At 37.6% G+C, this 22887-nt stretch overlaps 1 protein-coding gene across 1 annotated transcript in view; it reads left to right on the top strand.

Moving 5' to 3' along the window:
* The window catches only part of RNF217 (ring finger protein 217), a 59767-nt gene extending 37894 nt beyond the window's left edge, over positions 1 to 21873 (top strand). Inside the window, exons 3-6 of the mRNA XM_069010852.1 lie at positions 3055 to 3219; positions 10538 to 10739; positions 17576 to 17647; positions 19787 to 21873. Coding sequence (XP_068866953.1) covers positions 3055 to 3219; positions 10538 to 10739; positions 17576 to 17647; positions 19787 to 19860 — 513 coding nt within the window. The 3' untranslated portion in view covers positions 19861 to 21873. The remainder of the gene's footprint in view (positions 1 to 3054; positions 3220 to 10537; positions 10740 to 17575; positions 17648 to 19786) is intronic.
* Positions 21874 to 22887: the final 1014 nt, after the last annotated feature.

Here is a 22887-nt window from a genome sequence, read left to right as displayed (position 1 = left end):
TATTTCAAGGGAGGCTGATGTCCAGATGGCATAGAAGTTTGTGTATATATCCATCCTTTCAATTCCAATCAACAGAAATAGAAATCATAAAATAAGTGGGAAAATGTTTGTGTGAGGAATAACGTATTTGACAAAACACAAGGTTAATGTTTTGGGGTTTTGCAGATATAGTTTGTCTGCTTTGCTGGACTATAATATATTTTACCGGTTTAAATTGTATGTGGATCGCATTTGTGTCCTTGCTGTGGTGGTTTCATGCACAACTACTGAACCATGAATCAAATAGTATTTGACTTTTCTTTCAGAAAAGCAGAGAAAAAGTGGAATAAGAATGTGAAAGAACAGAATTGCCGTGTTCTGCTTCTGTTTCTTAAGCACAGAGGCATCACACCGCATCCAAGTTTGAATGGTTTTAGGAGTTTGTTTTGCAGCCACTAGTTCCAAGAAAAATAACTACTTAAAGGACATAGTTTTCTTTGCTTCTGTAAGTTATGCTCAGGCAGCATTGAACCACAGAGAAGTGAAGTGGCCCATTCAAAATATAAAAACTATTTACTAGTTCAGTTTTGTGGAAGGTGCTGTCAGGGTGACAGGTGGAAAAGGAAACTGGTAATGAAACATAGAGTTCTCACTAGTTCAGTTAGGGCCATTTGTGGTAGGAAATGTTATTTTGAGTTCCTGTGGTTATAGCCTCATCCTGTATTTCAGTACTTTCTGATTAATGTTTGGAAACCTCTGATGTTTGTGTGTGTGTCTTGGTTTGAGACTTAAACTTACACACTAAGTTTAAATATATATCCTGGCAGCTGCTGCATTGCTTTCATTTGTGTACATGCTATAATAGAAATATAGAGTCTGCAATTAATTTCAGATATTCACCAAAAGACAAACCCAACAAAAAACAAACCCACAGAACTGTGTTTTAAATTAGGTTGCCCTTTTTTTAAAAGAAGAAGCTTTAATTTGCAGCTTCCTGACCTATTGATTTGGGTTTGTATTTTTTAACATCCATCTTCTATCTCAAATGCCTGAATACTGCAACAAATAAAAGTTTTCAGGTTGTAGAATGCTTACTTGTGGCTACAAGCTCCATATTTGGCTGAGGCATAACAAGTACTGAGCACTACAATATGATGCTTGCTATAATCTGTCATCCCAGCAATAGGACACAGTGACATGTTGTTGAAAGACAAATTCAATGCTGGGAGAGAGGGTGGTAGAAAAAGGAAAAAAGAAAGGTATGGAGATACAGGGTTGGCTAGGTTAGTAGACTCTTGTGCATATTGGTTTTTAAAGTGTTGTGGAAACATTGATCAGTGCTCTGTGTTAATTTGGTTAGTAGCAATATATATATATATCATTCTTTAGGTTCCTCAGAGCAGGAAATTTCCTTTCTGTTATACTGGCTTTATTAGGAGAATTCATCTGTGAAGCAGTGATGCAAGGTAGTATGTTTCCATTGTTTCAGCTTCTTGGCCACTGGCTCATTAAATTTGAGAAAGGGTACCAGTTATAGTTTGTATTACTTTTGTTTTGTACTTTATCATGGCCTTGGAAAAGTTTTCAGGTAAAAAATAATAAGTTTGTAATCCACATGTTTCAGTCCTAATGTGTTGTTTCCCTTTAAACAAGATGTAGTGATTGCATATATAAATAATTTTGGCTACCCCTAGCAAAATATAAGAGAGATCAGAGCACCTACTTTGGACTCTTAATTGTAGTCAAGGAAGCATAACACCTGTTGTCATGACTCAGCAGGAGGGTACAGCAGCTTGTGGGAGTGAGAACTTGAGAAATATGTTTTGGGGACTTCACACATGACTGCTCTCTAGATTTAGTTTCCTGAGAAGCACCCCCACACCATGCATGGTCAGCACAGATGTGTCCATGGTTTGATGGTGAGCCACGTCTGGACAGAGATATAACCAAAAACCCATGGTTTGGCTGGTTGAATTCCTCAGTCCCATCCATCAGCTGGGTCCAAAGCCAGGGCAGTGCCAGATGTGGACTGTACCTGGAGATGGTGAACAGTGCTCAGCAGTCACTTGAGAGGCTGAGATGTTGTCATCTTTCAGGCTGAGATGTTTTGCGGCCAAACACAGCAGAAGTGAACATTCTGCAGGAGCCTGGATGTGCCTGAGTCTAATGTGGCTTCTAGTTCTTGCTTTCCTTAGTCAAGATCCAGGTTGGAGGCCTGTCTTTCGTCAGATAAGCAGCTGCAATGTGCTTCTATTTATTACTCCTACAAACACGGCAGCTGCCTTAGCTTTTCATTAAAAAAATAAGCAGGCTGTGGAAGATGTGATGACGATGGTACCTGTTTGACACAATGATTTAAAACCTAGGGAGTGGAAAGAATAGATCCTTTCTCAATTTGAATATGGCTTGTGGGTTTTGCCATTAGGTGTGGTCCGTAGCAAGTGGGCTGTTTGGCACAACCTCAGCTTGCCTTGACGCAATCAAGAGCAAAAGGAGGTGCCTGACTTCCTGATGGTACTTGTGGCTCTTGGATGAGAGCCTTGCTCATGGCCCTTTTTCCCAGGACCATTTCTAATATAAGCTTCATAACCATGCTGAGTTCTGTAGAGCTCCTTCAGAAAACCAAGGACTTTTTGTAATAGCTTTGGCAGTGAAGGTTATTATTCCTAGAAAAAGATAGATCCACTGTATTGAAAACTGTCAGCTAATTTTTAGGTGTTCTCACAAATGTATTGGAGGCAACTGAATAAGCTTTCTGGATTCTGCCTTTTGTCAGCTGAGCCACACAATCAATTTTGAAGTAGTACCTGTGATTAAACCAAGCTACTTGTGCTTCATTTGATTGAGGCCTTTCCCGGCTTTAGCAATTACTTCTGTATTTTCTCTCATTTAAAAAGGAAAAGAACAAGCTACTAGCTCCCACAACTTCTTGTGTTTTTAAAACAGATCCTTCAGAAGATGTTAGATCTTTGCTGGGCAGCTGCCCCTTAATTGAAGAGCAGTGGTTTTAAAGCAGGCTTTCTAGTTGTATCAGCACCCAGCTTGCAAATGTGTGGTGTTTTCTCATTTGTACAGATCCAGTGTCCATCTTGCCAATTTGTCTGGTGTTTCAAGTGCCACTCTCCCTGGCATGAAGGCGTTAACTGCAAAGAATACAAGAAGGGAGACAAGCTGTTACGTCACTGGGCCAACGAAATCGAACACGGGCAGAGGAATGCCCAGAAGTGTCCAAAATGCAAGGTGAGCTGCTCTCCCTTGGCTTGCAGGTAGTGGCTTCAAACTATTCAAATACACATTTAAAATAAATATTTGTAGCTTCTGCTCAGCATTGGAAATGAAATTCACACTTGCTGTGCAGTTTCTTGTCAATGACCCATTGAGAAAAACAGGTCAGATGCTTTTCTTGCTGGTTCCTTCACTGATTCTGCAGAATGTCTGCATGTAAAAGAAACATTGTGGAAATCATAAGAGGGGGCTTTGATGTATGCTTAGAATCATAGAATAATAGAAATATTTGGGTTAATTAATTGCAGAATAAATTAATCCTAAAATAAAGCTTTAAAGAAATGGAAAGCTTTAGGGAAATACAGTGCCCTTTGTCAGGTTTTCCAGAGAGTTTGAGTGTATTCAGTGTCTGAGTAAGGCTGGAAATACTCTGTCAACAAGTTAACTAAGGGAAATTAAGACTTGGCAAAACTGTAAATTTTGTAGGATTGAATGTTAGTTCTTCACAAGTTGTGCCTCAAGGTGGCACTTCACAGGCCACACCTCGAGTGCTGTGTCCAGTTCTGGGCCCTTCACTTCAAGGATGACATTGAGGTGTTGGAGCGAGTCCAGAGAAGAGCAACAGAGCTGCTGGAAGGTCTGGAGCACAAATCCTATGAGGAGTGGCTGAGGGGGCGGGGCTGAGGTCCCCCTTGAGCCTCCTTTTTAGCCTGGAGAAAAGGAGGCTTCAGGGGGAACCTTTTCATTCTTTACAACTGCCTGAAAGGGTGTAGCCAGGTGGGGGTTGGCCTCTTCTCCCAGGAAGCCAGTGACAGGACAAGAGGGCATAGCCTCAAGCTGCACCAGAGGAGGTTCAGGCTAGACATCAGGAGGAATTTCCTTGCATAAAGGGTTATTAAACATTGAAATGGACTGCCAGGGAGGTGGTGGAGTCACCAGCCCTAGAGGTGTTAAAGAAATTCGTGGATGTGACAGTGCCATGGTCAGGTGACAAGGTGGTGATCAAAGGTTGGAGTTGATGATCTCAGAGGTCTTTTCCAGCCTAGATGATTCTCTGAAGTCTTTCTCATTATTCATTTTCAACGCTGAAATGCAGTTCCACACCCTAAAAATGTCATCAGATCCTTCCAAGATGAGAAGTATTTCGTGCTATTCAAATGAGATGCAACAGCCCTGCACACCTGCCCCGGTTGTCCTTAATGAAGGCTGCTGTTAAATTTGTTCACTGTTTTTTTCACAGCTACCAACAGAGTAGTAAGTCAAAGCTGGAATGTTTTGTAGAAAATGAATATTGAATGGGAAGATTTACTTATAAACATAGAAAGTGTATGTTACACTTTGAGCAAATAAGAAAATGTTCAGTTTACTAAGTATCGTATTTTGGTCTTTGAGAAAGAAATGCCTGTGATGCCATAGCTTGAAATTGAAAGATTTCAGAACACTGAGCAAAACTGGAAAGCTCTGAAATCAGCAGCTGGTTGTTTACCCATCCTCCTGAACACATGTGACCTTTTATAACAGAGTTTTTTACAGCTTGTTTTTTGGTAAAAGTTGATAGGTTTGAGCCAGTTCTAAAAATGTTCACTTTCTGGGAAGTCTTAAAGTAAAATACTTTGTTCCTTCTAGAGTGGGAAGAAGTATGTGTTTTGATTTTAATTGTTTGACTTGTGTCCAGATTCAGATTTTATGACAATGTGAATGATATTACTTGAAATAAATTTCAAAAAAATTAAGAAAGTGGACCAAGCAAAAAAATATGAATGTGGAAAAACAGGGGTGCTAAGAAGGCTGGTAGCTGGAAAAAGAAAGGAACAAAAACTGCTTAGTGTAACATTTAGCCTGAATAAGTTAAAATTTAAAATGCCACATTTAAATATTCAACTCTTTTCACCATCTTCAAAAGAAAAGGCTGGATGCTTGAAACTTACATAGCTTGTTACTAATTCTGAAGCATGAAGTTGCATGAATTCAGCTGCTAATTTAAAAAATACTTTAGGTTTCTTTTCTTAATCAAAGGAAAATAAAACCTCCTACTTGGTGGAAGGCAGTATGGAAACTTATGAAACTAGAACAGAAAAAGAACCTCTGTTAAGTCCTTCCTGGTAATGCGGCATTGTAAGTCAATATTGAAGAGGGGATTCTACCTTTTTATAAACTGTTGCTGTCCCAACTCTTGATACTTTTTTCTTCAGAGATGAAAAAAGTTCTTCCTGCCTACAATCTCCAAAATGTTCCTCTCAACACACTGTTTATTTTTAGATCAGATCTATCACCTGCAGGTAATCAAAAGACCACTTAGCCAGCAGTTAGTTTAAAAAATACATCTTTGAGTAGTTCAAAAAATACATCTTAAGCAGTATTCTTCATCAAATAGGTGTTTGGGCATGTGGGGATATGCATTCTGACATTTAAAAATTTGAAGTCAGGAGGATTAGATCTAATAGTTCTCTGCCTCTCTCTCCCATCCATCCCTCCCTCCAAACCTGTATATAAAATAACATTGAATCAGATGATAATCATATTCCAAATAAAATAAAGTGTGACAGAGAAAATAATTTGTAACGTACTACTTGATTTATCCATGTTCTATGTCCACAGAAGCAATGTTTCAGGTGAAAACATACTTTATTTTTAACCTCTTTCATATTTTGGTTGAAGATTTGCAGCAGCCAAAATTTACAAACAGATTGAGGGAAAGTCAAGACTAAATTGTGTCTAAAGGTTTAATCTTTACACTAAAATTGAAATGAATGGAAATTAAAGGTAGAAACTTAAGTAGAGGTACAATTTCTTTACTGAAGTAATTTGTAAAATTACTGTTAACTTCCAAAGTGTGATACTGATTACAGCATAAACTGTGACCATATTTTACAGATACCTTCTGGAGATAATTATTTATACACACAGATACATACACACACAGACTCTTTTTAGCTGTACCACGGAGAAGTCGAATACATTATCTTGTCTGGGCATGCAGGTGAGAAAATCAGACCACACTTACGGGGTATGTGTATACAGAGGCAGATCCTCAGGTAAATATTCATGAGTATTTCAGTGGTTTGGGTAAGTGATTTGAAAGAACATAATCCTTTGTAATATGAATATAGCAGGGACTGTTCAATAAGCTTAAACTTGATTACTTTTTCATGTAGTCGGATACAGCTTTAGCACATCTAATAGGAATAGCTTATATTTACCTGGCCTCCCTAAGATGTGTTTACAGAAGATAATAAAAATGTTACACACTGTCCAAATACTTAATTGTAGATTCATGTGACTGTGTGTCAGTATGGAAATATGGAAAAATGCTACTTTTTTAAACTGTATCTTAAATTAATTTCAACTTTTTTTTTTTTAATAGACCTTTTCCAAATTTACTATACACTATTTTGAGAGTCAGTATAGACCATTTTTCTCAACAAGAAAAAAAAAAAGGCGTCCAAGAAGTGCTGGTCTTGTTCTAGAGTAAGCTGGCTAATAAGTGCAAATTTGCTACCTGTTACTGGATGTTATTTCCCAAAATCTGTAATGTTATTTGTCTTTCCCCACTACTGTTTTAGGGGGTTATTTTTTACAATTTCTTGGTATTTTTGCAACAAAATGCTTTTGTTTCCACAAGTGTTTTTACAGTACAGCAAACCAAGGAAATAACTCCATGTTGGTGTTATCTTACCACAGATTTCAAGAGCAACACTATCTGAAGAAACACCACATAGCAGCTCTATCTTAGAAAGCTTTGAACAGCAACAGAAATTTAAGTAAACAAGCATGTCAATGCAAATAAAGGAGTGTGCACTTATCGGATTCATAGAAGTGTTACCAAATAACTCAGGACATAGTTTTTGGAGGTGGTCTGCAAATTAATTCTCATCTTCTGGAGGGAGGAGAGTCCTTATTTATATACAAAGGGATAAAGGTGCGCAGATTTTCTTCAGTGGTGGAGGAGACATGGCCACTCATCCTCAGAGCTCTTGGCAATGATTCCTGTAGAAGATTTCTATGAGAGCACATGTAACATGCAGAGGGGGCAGAGTGAGGGTCTGAAACAGCCACTGTGCTACTTCAGTTGTTACTTAAGACTCTGAACTGGGTGTTTGCCCTTGGTGTGTAGTTTTCACCCCTGTTGTTCTGGGAGCCATGCTTGGGTTTCTGAATGGCTAAACCTTCCCCTGTAAGGTGAGCATACATCTTTGGTTTTGAACAGGCCCTAGGTGCAGGATGAAGTCTGTAGCTTTGGCTGAATGCATGGAGGCAGAAACTGGGCTTGCAGTTGCCGTGCTGTCACAGTGGCCCCTCTACCCTGGCTGTGCTGCAGGAGAGCCTGCAGTCACACAGGGCACTGGGCCCTACACAGCCACGGCTTCCCACAGCCAGCGGCATTCCTGGTCCTGCACGTTCCCCCAGCTGCTTCTTGTGCACTGTGGTGCTGTCAGTGGAGCAGGAACACTCATGGTATCTGAGCCATCAGCAATTGCCTTCTCAACCTATAGATTTGTAATCCATCTCTGTCAGTGGATTATCTGGAGGGCAGGGAGTCATGTCCATGGGAACTGGAGCTGAAGTTGATCTGGTGACATGTCATGTCTTAGGCTTGAAAGCAGCCTGACCAAATGATACAAAGTTCACCTGGCATTGTCAGTCTGCAAAGCATGTGACAGGGAGTCCAAGCTCTGCATCTAAGGTTTGTGGGTTTTTTTACTTCATTTTTTTAATCAATTGTTTCCTCACTGGAATAAAGGAAAGTTTTTGCAATCAAAAGGTATAGGCAAGTACAACCGGTTGTTCCAGAGTCGCGGCATTTGAAGATAGTTATATGTGCAGATGAGTATTGACTGAAATATTTTTATGGTTTGCTTTTTGAAGAAGCAGACATGAAGTGCATGTAGTTGCAGTATTTGTCTGTAAGAAAATAAATCCTTATCAGCTTCTTTCATATTTCAAGAGGACAGTATGTCTGGAGAACTAGAGCAGAAAGAAGTAGATTGACAAATGGTTCAGGAGTAGTGCATGACTAACTGGAGCTGGGAGGCTTCTAGGGAAGCATGGTAGAAGGATGGCAGGCAGTTTCTAAGAGGTGCATATTTCTGAAACGTATGAATGGTAGAACATAAAATGCTATTGGTAGCATCTCCTTGAAGTTCTTACTACCAATAAAAATTCATTTATTTTTGAAATGTGAAGTAGTTTTGGTTTGCATCTAGGATTTTTATAGGTTCCAGGATTCTACAGAATTCCAGTGGGGATGGATGGTAACTTAATTGGGTTGGCAAATTAGAGAAGTGAGACGAGAATTCAACAGCCTTGATTCAAAAAAAAAACAAAGCAACCAGTTAATTCTCATTAGTGTCACAAGATCTAGTTCCCTCATTTACATTTTTAAGATCGAATCAGCAGATAAGGAAAGTTACCTTTTAAATTACAAAAGTCTGTTTAGTTGCTGAGTTTTTCACCTGAAAAATTAATTTGAATTAAATTTTAAAGTTAGTTTGTCAAAATACATTAAGTCACTATTGAAATTCCTTTATTTCAGTTCAAGTTAACCTGAGGAATTACACTAAATAAACTATGGCTCCATAAGTGGGGTCAACAGTTTTTTTCACATGTAACCCGAGACATGAGAAGTCGAATTGACAATGTAATATCCCTTTTAGAAAAAAACCCGTATCTTAAGTTATGCTTAAGTTGGTATAATATTGGGTAGACCTCTCTTTCCACTTTGCCTGCTATCAGTGCTTAACTGTGAAAGTTTTGAGGTCAAGTGGCTTACAAAGCTCATCAGCAATGGTGTTTTTTCAGGTGCTTCTGGAAAACAGGACACCTGTGATACAGCAGAATTCCTTGGGGTAGAGGGGGATGTTTGCTTGGTCAGACAAATTCTAAGTCTACTAGAATACTTACTAGAAAGCTTTTTTTTTTAATAGCCCAGTTCTCTCTTTTGTGAATGTTTTTCCCCTCTTTTGTATAAAAGCAACATTTGAAAATTGCAAATTCTGACATCATTACTGTGGCACAAGGATGCTGGCAGGTGTAGCTGGAACTACTGTTACCTTTGTAACTCTTTTGCCACCAGTGTTGCTGGTGGAAGGCGTCTCTTTGTTACATGTATAAAGTGCCAGTTTCAGTAGATGTTTGGGCGAGCAAGGTAAGATCCCAGATCACCCCTGATCAGCACCAAAGAACAAATGCATTTGACCCTCTCAAGAATGTCAGATAACCCAGGAGTCACGGGGTTCTCTTGAGCTCACTGAGCTTTCAGTGTCTCTGGTGCTTGCAGGGCCACTGAGTGGTTATGCCATGTCTTTGCCTTCCTGCAAAATAAATATATGTAGGTAAGTATAGGCGTTTCAGGAGGCATCAATTTATCTGTTGCAGGTTTCAACAGAGGAAATGCAAATTGGATGGAAAATGGAAAAAAGTATTCCTGGGAAAGCATGGTACAGATTGCTTGAAGAGGCTGTGACATACCCATGCTTGGAAATTTTTTAAATCAAGTGGGATGAGACCTGGAGCAATTTGATCTGGCTGCAGTTAGCTCAGCTTGGAGTTAGGGGTTAAAATAGATGACCCCCGAGGATCACTTTCAACCTCAGTTATTAGGCTATCTACCATTCCACTGAAGAGGGTAGTCTAGGAATGCAGGATGGGGAACTATTTATGCAGGCAATCAGTAGAAAGATGGCTGTAGAACCGGGGCAGCCCTGCTTCATGCTGTGGTGTGGGTATCAGGAAACTGTAATTTTTTGTAATTTTTTATTCTACGTATAGTTTGTGGGATCTTTTTTTTTAAATAAGAAAAAAAAATCTATATTTCTCAAATTATGCACTGTGACAGCAGTGTCTTTCTGGTGTTTATTACAAAATGCCAAATCAATTTGTGATGGAAAAGGGAGTGGAGCCACAGGTGGCCTAAGAAGGAAACCCATGTGTGGAGGGGTCAGAGTTCATAACTATATTTATTATATATCATAACTGTGTTGCTTTTATTTTTAATAAAGTTTGGTGCTAATATATCTACTTCAGTAATAAAAACAAAATTTCAGTAAGGGCAAGAATTCTCATCTGATATGAAGAATGTTTAAACAAAAAGTAGGATTATGTAGGAAATGGGAATCTGGAAGCAATAGAACTCACATTTAATGCTCTGAAACATGCCTCAGAAAAACATTATTGTCTTAAGCCAGCTGCAGTATTAATTAATTCAAATACTGACTTAGCAGGGGGTTGCTTGCAGCTTCTTTTCAGCTGGCACATGAACTGCCCCAGGTGGTGCCCACTTTTCTTGTGCTTAGGAAGGGGGGGAAAATAATATTTTTTTCTTCTGCTCACACAGATCCACATCCAGAGAACTGAAGGGTGTGACCACATGACCTGTTCACAGTGTAACACTAATTTCTGTTACCGTTGTGGGGAGAGATACCGCCAGCTCCGCTTCTTTGGAGATCACACGTCAAACCTCAGTATCTTTGGATGCAAATACCGCTACCTCCCCGAGAGACCACATCTAAGGAGATTAGTGCGAGGCTCTGTCTGTGGTGAGTGGATTAATGTACCTTGTGGAGAGCTGCATAATGAAGTGATTAGGGGGATAGGGCAATTAGAGTTAAAACTAGTGGTTTAAAATATTGGATGGGCACCTTGTTTTTCAGTTATTCAAAAGGTGGCTTATTAAGTGTATTTAAATATATGGCATTTGCCCTCCCTTTTTAGATGGACTGTGTACAACTAAGTATTATGTCCTCTGCAGATAGCTTGTTTCTTAATTTTTTTAGTGGAAAAGTGCTGTCAATATGCATGTTGCTGGCTGTGTTCATTATTCTGAAGGTATATTGGAGAAATGGATCAGAGGAGGAACCTTATTTAAATTAATCTCGGTGTAAGACTGTCTTAATAAAGTGCTCTTTGGATTTGAACCTGATCTGAGTGGAAAAACTCAGGTTTTCCCATATAAATAGGAGGACACTGTTGTAACTGCTAGCTTTAGTTCAGATAAAATCCAGCTTGAAACAAAATACAACTTATATACATTACTTTTGCTCACAAAAGTATGATGCCAAAAATGTCTTTTTATTAAACAAAAAGGCACTCATAATTTGCTTTTGAGCCAGATACATAGATGTCTCAACCTATAGAAGCACAAGAAATTAAAGTAGACTATTACATTGTGTGGTGTCTTACATATATATCAAGCTCAGTCATTGTAGCGAGTTTACAGCATGTAAGGTGACCTATAATGTTACAGGAAATGGATGTATTAACTGCCAAAAACTGGGAACCTAATGAGGAAAACAGAACTTTTTGTACTTTTAATTCAGGCATAAAAATTGGAAATTACTTGTAGCTCACCTAGGATGAGGAAATGCTCTGAGCTTGATCATAAAGGTAAGGGCAAGAGATGGAACATGTGGGGAAAAAGCAGACCTGAGGTGAAAACATTACTCCTGAGCCAGACACGTTCCAGTAAGGAAACTAGGTGGTTTCCAGAGTAACATAAGAATTGACACACAAACTCAAAACTTGGTAATAAAAATACCAACCTTGCTGCGCTGCAAAGATGTGGGAGATTGGCAAACCTGGACTGCTTGTTCAGCAAGTGACAATGTGTCATCCAAACCCATTAGTTTGACCTCAGGAGTTTGCAAGGCTTTGTTAACAAACTTTGAGAGGGGTGATTTAAAGATACAGAAATAACTAGAAAGGGGATGAAAATTGAAAATGATACATACTCTGATACATTTTGCAGAGATAAATTCCAACACATGAGAAGATCTAGTCTAGATTAAAGACAATGATGGCATTAGGGCACATGAATATAAGCGTTCATTAATAAATTTAGGCTTAAACTTCAAGAACTGTTTCAAAGCACTAAGTAAGATTTCAGAAGAGTTTTAAGTAATAGCCACAATGGCAAACAATGTAAGCTGTGTTTAAATAGATCTTGTTATATTTGGTGTAATTAGTCTCTGCTGTAGCACCAGATTGTACTCTGAGACATTACCAAGTCAATGCTGCTCAGATGCAGAATCATGGGTAACCTTATTAGAATCATAGAATAGGGACCTTTAAAAGCCACCTGCAATGAGCAGGGACATCTTCAACTAAATCAGGTTGCTCAGAGCTCTGTTCAGCCTGGCCTTGGATATTAAAGCTTCATGGTAAATATGTTTATGCTCATATTTACAAGATCACACATGGAGAAGGTATAAGATATTTTTATTTTCATCTCCTATTTGCAAGTGTACTTGTGGTTTGCATTGATTAATAAACCAAGAAGGATTAGCAAAGCTCAAAGCCTCAGATTGCAGTTCTCATAGGGTTTTCTGTTATTGATCCCAATACACTTTATGAATAACTACCAAAATACTCCAGAGACCTAACAGCACTCATGGGTGAAAATAAAAAATTAAAATCTTCAAAAATTTGCATCAGATTTGAATTTGGGAATCAAGCTCACAGCTCTTCTTCCATTACAGTAGATTTTGGCTATGACTTGCATGTGTGAGCCAGTCTAGGTTTTTGTACTTTTTTCCACACAAGTATACCTGTGGGTTTTCACATCTGTTTTTAAAAAGGCATCATACCGCTGTAAGATTGTACCTCTTGACTTTTTTCCTGACCTTTTGAAGATGATATAATCCTAAACTGATACAGTTTGAGTTTGTGGTTTTTGCCATTTTCAGTGCTGGAAATTTGCTAGGATCATCTGTCTTTGTAAAACAGAATGCAACAGAATTGATCTGTGGCTGTTAATTGGGATTGTATAAAGATCTGCCTAGAGAGTCTGTCCCCAGCAATGGTCAATTAGAAATAATTGACTCCCTGTTTGTTTCCAGTAATCATTGCTTTAGACACTTCCTTAGTTAAGGTTTGGATCTGAACCTTTGCTTTGTAACTATCAGTGGATGGACCCTTCACTAGTTTTAACAGTTTTTAAATTTCGGCTGGCACAACATTTCTGGTTGAGGCTCTAGGATTTCACTGTATGTCATGTGGAGAAAATCCTGGTGGTTTTTTATTGATTCCTGATAATTTCATTGGCTACTTCTGTTATCATGAAATTGAGTAAATAATAATAGCTTGCTGACCTTTTCATATCTTTCTTTTATGGACCCTCCATCAGATTCTACTTTGTCATATTTGATATTATTTTGTGTTTTGTTTGTGTTTTATGTGTTAAGCCAAAGCTTACTAGTCTTAATCATTTAAGATCAAATTTAAAACCCAGAAATGTTGAATTCCAGTTAGGGATTACAGCCAGGCTCAGGGAGGTCCCAGTAGCTAGAACTGTAAATGTAAATATACAAATACTTCATCAGGCAAGAGAGGAGTGCTATCATCAGTAGGTGTTACTGTACAAGCCTGGGTTTTGATTCTGTTCTCAAAGTCAGCAGAAGAAGAGGTGGTAGCAGAGAGGCCATTAAAAGCATAGCCTCTGCATTTTGGTAACATGTAGTAAGAAGCAAAGGTTGGATTTCCTGTAGAAAAGTGCCTCTGCTAGTTAGCTAAGTAGTGGAAATTAAAGAAATGTTATCTTGGCTATCTCTGGGAGACTGGTGAGGTGTTGCTAGATATGTGCGGGTTTTGTATGACTTCTTCTACTTTATTGCTATGGAGAAGGAATACTTAAGTAAATGTGATTCTGTAACCATGTGCAGTTGAGGGTTTTTTGGGTTGTTTCTAAAATCTGGCTAGGTGGAGTGTGTAGAAAGAACACCACGTGGCAGGCTGGCATGTTGGCATGGTTTCTGTTGAGAAGCAAGTGCATACAGTCATAAACTGCTCTGCAGTAAAAAAAAGGGAAAAGTATTTATGGCAGCATAAATTTAAATGTACTTTTCTTCGTAAACCAACTGTTATGTAAAGGTGATAGTAATCATGGGAAGAAGAAAATCTGAGAGCAGATCTCTGACATTTCTCTCCCTTCTTTAGCCAGCATGGTTTTTAGAGAAATTGTCCTGGGACCAGTACAGTCAAGTGAAATTGTTTTTATTCTTCCATCCCAGCAGACTTCAGAGATTTCATTCTCATTATAATCGTTGGGCTAAATTGTTGAAGGCAGAATGTTTCGTTATAACTGGAGTCAGTGATGAATTATACAGGAAGGCAAAGGGCGTTCAGCTGTCTGAAGTGTACTTAAGATGCCACTGGAATACCACCTGGATTCAGTTGATGAATTGTATTCAAAATCAGTTGCTAGGTATTTCATAGATCTGTAACAAGACACTACATGTAATGAAACTATTAAAGCAAATGAATGTTTTTTGCATGGTAACCACCATTTCAGATAAGATTCTGAAAGCAGGATGTTGTCAGATCTGACTGACATGTACTCCTGTCCCAAGCAGAGCACAAGGTTCACTTCATATAAGCATGGCTTTGAGCCTCGCAGAAGGCAGCATGCAATTTTGTGATCCAACCTTCATTAGCAACTTTATATTTTAGTTGGTCTGACTTGTAAGAAGTTGTCTCTATACACTTGATAAGACTCTTTAAAAACAAATGCAGACTTTTATTAGAACTTAATGTCTACATAGATACTGCTGGTTTGATTTGTAAGTAGACGCTTTTATTGTCTCTGCTTAAACAATAATGATATTTAGACTTAAAAGACAAAATTTAATATTTCCCATATGCTAGTGATTAAATTTGTTTTCTAAAACTAGTTTATTAATTTTTTATGTGGCAAAGAATTCTCTAAGGGTATATCGGGGTTTGTATATATTACCCTAAAACCTGTAACTAAGCCCAAAGTTATGCAAGGGAAAAGTACTCCTTCATGTTTCCTGAAATACTTCGTTATTTTGCAGAAAAACGTGATTCTCTGTATCACAAATAAGGCAACCCCTCAGAGACACCTGCAAATAGAGTTATTATACTACCACAAATGTCTACATCTTCATGCTGTGCCACCCAGTAGAGAAACTGTTTACCATTCATTTGAGTGCAATTGTAAAAAGGTTGCGTTTCAATCCCTTCTTGTTAAGTTACCCTTAAAAACTAGCTTTGGACAACAGCAACCTGGCTATCATAACCTACTGCTGAGATCACCACATGGGCTAATGACCCAAAATTTTATTCAGCTCTGAGGCAGGTGTTACATTTGTTCTCTGTGCTATCAGTCTCAGAGCTAGTGCCTGCAGCAAACATCCGTAGTCTCAGTGACATTTCTTGGTGTGTCATGATTCCCTCTATGATTAAGAGCCTCATGATCCTTCGCACTATGACAAACGATGTTTGTCAAACTGGAATTGGATATAAAGTAGTTTGTAATTCTGAGATGTAAAATTGAGCATTTTGTAATTGTTTCATACAATGCTGATAAAAATTATTGGAGCAAATAGCAGCATACCTGCTGCTTTGCTAGTGATTGCTGCTGTTTGTACTCTTCCTGATGGCAACATCTGCAAGCCTTGTTCACCTTGTGCTGTTTGTTAATTGTAGTTTACAAAGGTAAAGAAATATTAAGGATTTAAATGTAATAGATATGTAAGGAGAAAAAGTATTTTGTTTTGAAATTTAGTCTTTAGAAATAATGCATCGATAACCAAAAGAAGATATGGTCTTATGGTGATGAAAAGTCATTTTATTCTATAACATCTTGAAACTACACAATACTCACAACTCATATTCACAGGCAGAAGGAAAGACACTACTCATGCTTTATTTCAGCTCTGAGTTTGTCAAATGTAAGTGAACGAGTTTTCGAATTAGGTTAGGGACTGTTCTTTGTGTCTCAAAAGAAGTTATTCCAATCAAAGGCTAGCTTAGCCCTTTCCATTGACTCTGTTTCTGCATATTCAGTCACTAGCTCAGTGATTCAAGTTTTTAATAATTTTGGTACCAAACGTCATAATTTTCTAGCATTCTAATTACATGGCTATTAATGAAGTAAGGAGTTCATACCTTAAACCTTAAATCTTTTATAAGCTTTATTTGAAATTGTTGAAGGCTCTGGTAATGTTTTAAAAAGTTTTTAATTTCTTATTTTTGGACCTTTCTTGAGGTTTTCCATCACTTTACATTCATTCTTCTGTCTACACTTGAATAATGTATTTGACAAGTTCTGTGTGTGTAGATACAGCGCAGTGGAGTCCCAAGAAGGTATGCCATTAGGATGCCTAGCAACTAGAGTAATACAAATATTAGACAGGTTTTTTTCTTCTAGGAATTAGTATTTCCCACCCACAACACTCCTATGAAATTTAAAAGCTATCAAAACAGAGCAAGAAAAGGGCCAGTTCATTTAACTGCTGTAAATATTTCCAAAATATCTCATTTTTCCTTCAGAGTGCTCAAACTAGTGTTTCAGGTTATGGAAAAGTTTACATCATTATTGAATGAAGTAATCCACTTACTGCAATCTGGTATGAGTGACTTGAGAGAGGGAAGGGCAGGGCAGAGAGAGGTAACAAACTCAGTTTTTCTCCCATTCTTCAGGTGATCTTTCAAACACATAGAGAACTTTCAACTTACAGAATTGCAAAATTTCAAGTCCCTGATAAGACTGCTGGTATATCTGTAAAAATGCTTGCCCTCCTGCATTTTTCGAACAGCTCAGATAAGTGATGTCTTTGACCCAAATGCTCAGCCTGCAGAGCCAGGGAGATTCTTCCATTGAAAGTGCGCAATGCAAGGAAGATAAGTTGGGTTCTGGTTCAGTTTCAAATTCACTGTTTCAGCAAGACCCCTGCCTTCACTCTGCAAATTTTTACAGTTGAACTCATCAGAAATAAAGAATATGAGCATGCTTTATTTGTTCTTGGTCTTATGCTCTAGCCAGTATGCTGCTCAACATCGCTGTCCTACTCATGTAAGAGCCACAACATATCCTTATAAACGTAGATCCAAAATAGACTTGGCTGTGGTTTGACTTAGACCTTAATCACAGCTATACATGAGCACTTCATTGCAGCCTTTTAAAGCAAGCAGAAGCGTATTTAGAGGTGATGGTCTCATTACCTTGAGCTAACCTAAACTTTCTAAGATGCTAGTTTGCTGGCATTTTTCCAGGCTGGTTGCTGTGCAGTAGGATTCCAGAGAAGCCAAATTACAGTAGCTTTATAGCTCTCACATTCCTGTTGATGCTTGAGAGATTTCAGAATGGAAACAGAAATAAATGCAAGCTGTTAATGTATGAAATAAGCTGTGCTCAGAGAGTTGTGGTGGGTGAAGAGGGCAGAGAGAACTGCGTGCAGGGAGCTGACTGGTGATAGCTCCTGGCTGAATATGTAGGATGAAATTACAAATAGGAATCCTATTTGTAGAGGTAAATTATTTTAAAAATAATAGATAAAAATATTTTTCTGTTATGGTTGGAAAGGAAAAAATAAAAATTCCTTCTTTGAACTGTTTCATGGATTTTGAATTTCAGCTGGAAAACTACTCATTACACCCCTAATATTGGTTCTGGGACTGGCACTGGGAGCCGTAGCTGTTGTAATAGGTAAGAGTTACATATGTGAATGAATCTAATCCTGATTATGCAGTGACTTTCTCTGTATGACATCTCAATATTTTCATTTCATAGACATAGAGCCAGAGATTTCACAGATACATTTTTAGTATTTAATACATGACTTTTTTTCTAAAAAAATTCTCTGAGATCTTTTTTTTTTCTTTTTATGCTTATTAGCTTTATTTTTGTTTCCATGTTTGGTTTTTTTTTTTCCAAATCAGCATCTTTAACTGTAATAATAAACTAGTAAAACCTCCAGAGTAACTTAAATGTAATCCTGAGGGCTGACTAACTTGGACCCAGCCTTTAATCACCCCATTGAATCACAATTTTAAGGTCTTGGCCATGTGTATGACAAGATTTTTGGGGAACTAAGGCCTAGTCCCAAGAGCTCACCAGCTTGAAGATGCAACATCAACAAAGCAGCAAATTGAGATGAGTCAGTCTCAAAATATGATCCAGTGCAAAGGCTGCCAAATGGTATTCCATCCCAAAAACTGGTACTGTGAACTCATTTGATTACAGTATCAAAGCTCTGTTAATGTGGTTGTATTAACGTGGGGACAGATATTTTAGCAAAGCTGCTCTTTGCCTGGCTTAGTTGAGTTTTCCCTGCAGAAAGGAGATTAGCTGTGACAATAAGGTATAATTTTGCTCATGTGAGTGCATATCCACTCTTCATGTTGGCAGCAATATGTCATTCAGGGATCATGCTGCTTCACAGCTCTTCATCAAACTGCTCACTCCACTGAAAATTTGCAATGTGTGCCCAGCCCTGAGGTATATTGGGATGTGGCTCCTTTATTTTGATATAATAATGCCAAAATACACTAGGATAGTTATGTTAATAAGGTTGCAAATAACCAATCAACCTATACCTAAAATACTGTTACAGCTTTTCTAGACTACATCTGGCCAAATAAGGAATATTGCTGTTAATTTCTGTATTTAGACCAACTATCTTCACTGAAGAGAGTGAGTGATGTCTATCTTAAATATTTATTCAATAGCATTTTTATGCCAAAATTATAAACAATAAAGACTTCTTAATGCCAGTAAAGCTTATGTTGGTCTGCAGTCTGGTATAATCTATGGTGGGGGAAAAAACACTTTTTTTTTGTATGCTAAAATATTAAGAGGGTTTTGCAGTAATATAGTAACAATATTTACAATAATAATCAGAATGCCATTGAAGTCCCATCCTAGGCTTGGCTGGATAGGATACAATCAATGGCAGCAGTATGAGTAGTTCCAAAAACATTGATTATTTATAGAAAAGTTTTGGTTTTGAGGTAATTACAGGAATATTTGCTGCCAACCACTATTAAAGTAATTTCAGTTACATAGCTGAAAACTATACTGCACCATTTACAAGGCTATTGAGCAAAGCAAGAGCCCTGTGATTGTAGTAGTCTTTTGTTCTATGTTGTTATTGTAGTGGTGTCTGAAAAGAAAATCTTTGGCCATTTCAGTCAGCTGGTGGCAAGAGAAAGGGGAAGATGCTTCTCATTTGGGTTTGAGAGAGTACAAACTATTTGACAAACTATTTTTCACCTGAATAAACGTGATCTATTTATTTATTGTTGTTTTTACAGCTTTCTTTCTCTCAAGACTTGTAAGAATAAATAGTTCCCTGTCCAGGCAAGGATAAACACTTGGTATTATTCAAGTATAAACGTTTGGTATTACTTCACAGTAGATGAAGGCGTTTGTAAAAATAAATAAAACCTAAAATTATAATGTGCTGTCTCTATTGCATGTGAACCTAATTGAAAACTAGTTTAGTTACATCAGCTTTGAATTTAGATCTAAGAATTTCCAGAGTGCTTTTAAAAGTTTTATATTTATACCTTACACCAAACAGCATGGTTCAGAAATTAATTTGTCAGAGATGAATGTAGGGTTAGCAGGAATTTGTTGTAAAGGGAAGAATAAGTGTAGCTTAACTCATTATCAAAGACACTGTTTGTTGCAGGCTAGTATTTTTTTCTGCTTGTCCAAATGCCTGGTCTAAAGTCTCCTGAGATGTGAAAAGCTCCATCTGAATAGGTATATGGAAAGAACACAACAGATGCACAAAGGATTGCATTTAATTATGTTTCTTTTCATGTTTCCTTCTTTTGGCAGGTTTATTTGTGTTTCCTATCTATTGCCTTTGTAAAAAGCAGAGGAAAAGGTCACGGACAGGTATGCCCTGGTGAGGATGGACATTACTCGCCTGAACTGAGCTGGTCCTGCAAGGGCTATCCGTGTTTTGTGCAACAGAGCAATACCTTGCTGGTTACAGCATCAAAGCCACCGCCCTGGAAGAAGAATGGGGGCTCTCCTGCCATCTTCCCTCAGCTGAAAACACTACTGCAGACCAGAAAGCCTCTTTGCTCTGGTGCACTCTCAACAAGATGGGCCCCCTGACTGCTGCTTTTTAAATGTTTTTGGTTATGTTTTTTTAGTTATTACTTTGGAGGGGTTTTTTTGAGTCTAAGTTTCTGAACCAGACAATCCAAGTCTGTGTTGTAGCCACAACTCTACTACTGATTTGGCCTGTGAAGAAAGAATTTAACTGCTAACATGTGCTCGTTTAACTTCAGTGTCAGCCTTTAAGGGGGAAATGCTTAGAAGTGTTTGGACTCTTACTGTATACTGAGCATACTACTTTTGGTATTAAAAACTACTTCTGTAAATAACTTCCATCACACAGCATTCTGTTCAGCATACCAAAACCCCATCACATGCCAGAGCACGACAGCTGGTTATCTTCTGAGTCCTCCTGCTACTGGAGTGCACATTGCCACCGCCAAACTGCAGTGCCTCAGAGGGAAATACCCTTAGTACTGAAGTGCCGTGATATTTAAGAATGTGGTGATTGGTTTCACTTCAGTAAATTATTTATGGCAGTCTATTAATATTAATGGCAGGGGGTGTGACAAGATTTGTTACAACAGGACTTCATTTTTAAATTCTCGCAGTACAGAAAAAATTTGAGGGGTTTAGATAATAAGATGTGTCAGTGGCCTAATCTGTCCCAAGGTATCCCTGAAGTGTGTTTGCAGGGAAGCTGGAAGCCTGCTCTTTTATTCTGACTTGGAATATGATACACATGCTACACACTACCTGTGTGAAGATTGACTTGATGAAATTTTATAACCTAAATAGCACATTTTGTTTGTTTGTTCCTTTGAGTAGGCTACTAGTATGTAAGTCTTGGAGTAGCCACTGATGTCTCATGAGGAAAATCTGTGAATCCAGGGTAAGGGGAGTAATCATAAATTCTTAGGAGACCACTTCATTCTTACTTTCTGCTTCCAGTGTTGCTCTTCCTGGCGCATGACAGTTCTGAAGAGAATAGCTATCTTTGCTCTTTTTTTCTTAAGTTCCACTGTTTGCTACCAAACCTCTTTCTCAGTGCATCACCACAACAGCAATGTAATTCAGCAAAAGGAATTCAGCTACTGAGAATTTTTACACCTTTAATTTTAATCCAAATTTATCATACAAATATAACTCTAAAAACTAGAATAAATTTGTTTAGGCAGAACACTGAAACAATAAAGAAAGGAACTGAATAAGAAAAATATCTACTTCATACTGTAAAAATACAAGCTAATCTTAAAAAAGATTGGATTTGTACTGTGAAGGTACTCTTTTTCAGTGTGTGTATGTTTGAAGACACATATTTATATATATGTTTGTGTATGTATGGGGAAAGGGGGAAGCAGGATGATGGGAAACGTCCTTAAAGTCTACAGACTTCAAAATTTAGGCTTGCAAATAATGTATCATTTCAGAGGATGTACTTTGTACCACTTTCTTTGAAAATTGTTGTTAAATCTGAATCTAGTTGTAATTTTTAAGCAAATAGTATTCTGTCCCACCAACATAATACTGTTATAAGATACTCACTTTGACTTCGAAGCCTCAGTGGAAGAAGCTGATGACTTCTATTTACCTGGAAACACAAATATCAGCTTACCATAGCTGGCTAGTATGCTTGTTTTCTGTCAGCTTCTGGTTTTGTTTTCTTGCATTTTTCTTTTTGAAAGTGTGTACAAGCACACCATAGTAGTCAATAACTATTTAATAATTTCCATTTGAATTTAAGGGCATGTTGACCCTGTTATCCTAACAGTAGAAATAGTACTTTTCAAAGATTTGCAGATTAAGAAGGGAAGCAATGACATTTAGAAATAAAATTCAAAGCCTATTGTCAATGCAAATCTGCCTGTTAATTAGACTTACTTTCTTCTGAGACACCAGTTTTCTATTTGTGTTCTGTCTGAAGTTGGAAGCTGCCTTAAAATTGGTCTTGGTTTTGAGTGTGTTTTCTGAGGCTATACATATCAGTTGTCTTTGGCTTACTCAGGGATTTTTATTCCTCTCTTTAAATGTCAAATAATGAAGATATTTTTGTATTATTTAGAAAAACCTTCAGACCTCAGAGAGCAAGATATATATATATATATATAGATAGATTTGGGTTTGCAATGCAGTCTATAACATGGTGTCAAACTATTCCACTTGAGAATATTTTAGTACTTGAGATTATTTGTAATTAACTACACAGTAGATTAATTTCCTTTCTTTTCCTGGTTCTGTATAAATGTGTGAGATATTCTTACAGTCTTTGTAGCTGTTTTCACTCTGCCATGTTTGCTGTTTTCAGTTTTTAACTAGAGTTCAATAAGATCTGAAACTAAGATACTAAAATAAAGAGCATAAAAGGGAAGATAATAGATCTGCACTTACTTAATATTCAGAAAGCATGTCCTTGTGGATGGAGAAAAGGAAAATACAGCTCAGCTCATACGTTATCATTTAATCTAGGCCATTTTGATTTTATCGGAACAGATGAAATCAAAGGGAAATGGTTTTTCATTTTCTATACAGAGCAAAAAGAGACATCTTTGACCTTGTAAAGATGAGTGAGTCTGATTGTGCTTTTTCTGTAGGCAAAAAAAAAAAGGAATTACAATAATTTTTGCTTTTCTACAGAACAGGATAAACCTTCAAGAGCCAGGCAGAATAGGGATATGGAAGTCTTTTTCCATCAGTATAAAAATATTCCCACTTGAAAAGTACATAAATACATTTTTTTATCAATATTATATAACATAACCTACTAAACCATGAAAAGTAGCTCAGTACAAAGCTTTGTTTGGTTAAACATTAGCTTTTAAACAACTCATCACAGCAAATCTTATAGATATCAAAGCAATGTAATTTGTTTTAAA

The sequence above is a fragment of the Aphelocoma coerulescens genome, chromosome 3, assembly GCF_041296385.1.
Source record: "Aphelocoma coerulescens isolate FSJ_1873_10779 chromosome 3, UR_Acoe_1.0, whole genome shotgun sequence".
NCBI classification, from domain to species: domain Eukaryota; kingdom Metazoa; phylum Chordata; class Aves; order Passeriformes; family Corvidae; genus Aphelocoma; species Aphelocoma coerulescens.
The sequence above is the reverse complement of the archived record's forward strand: the minus strand, read 5'-3'. Positions and strand labels throughout refer to the sequence as shown.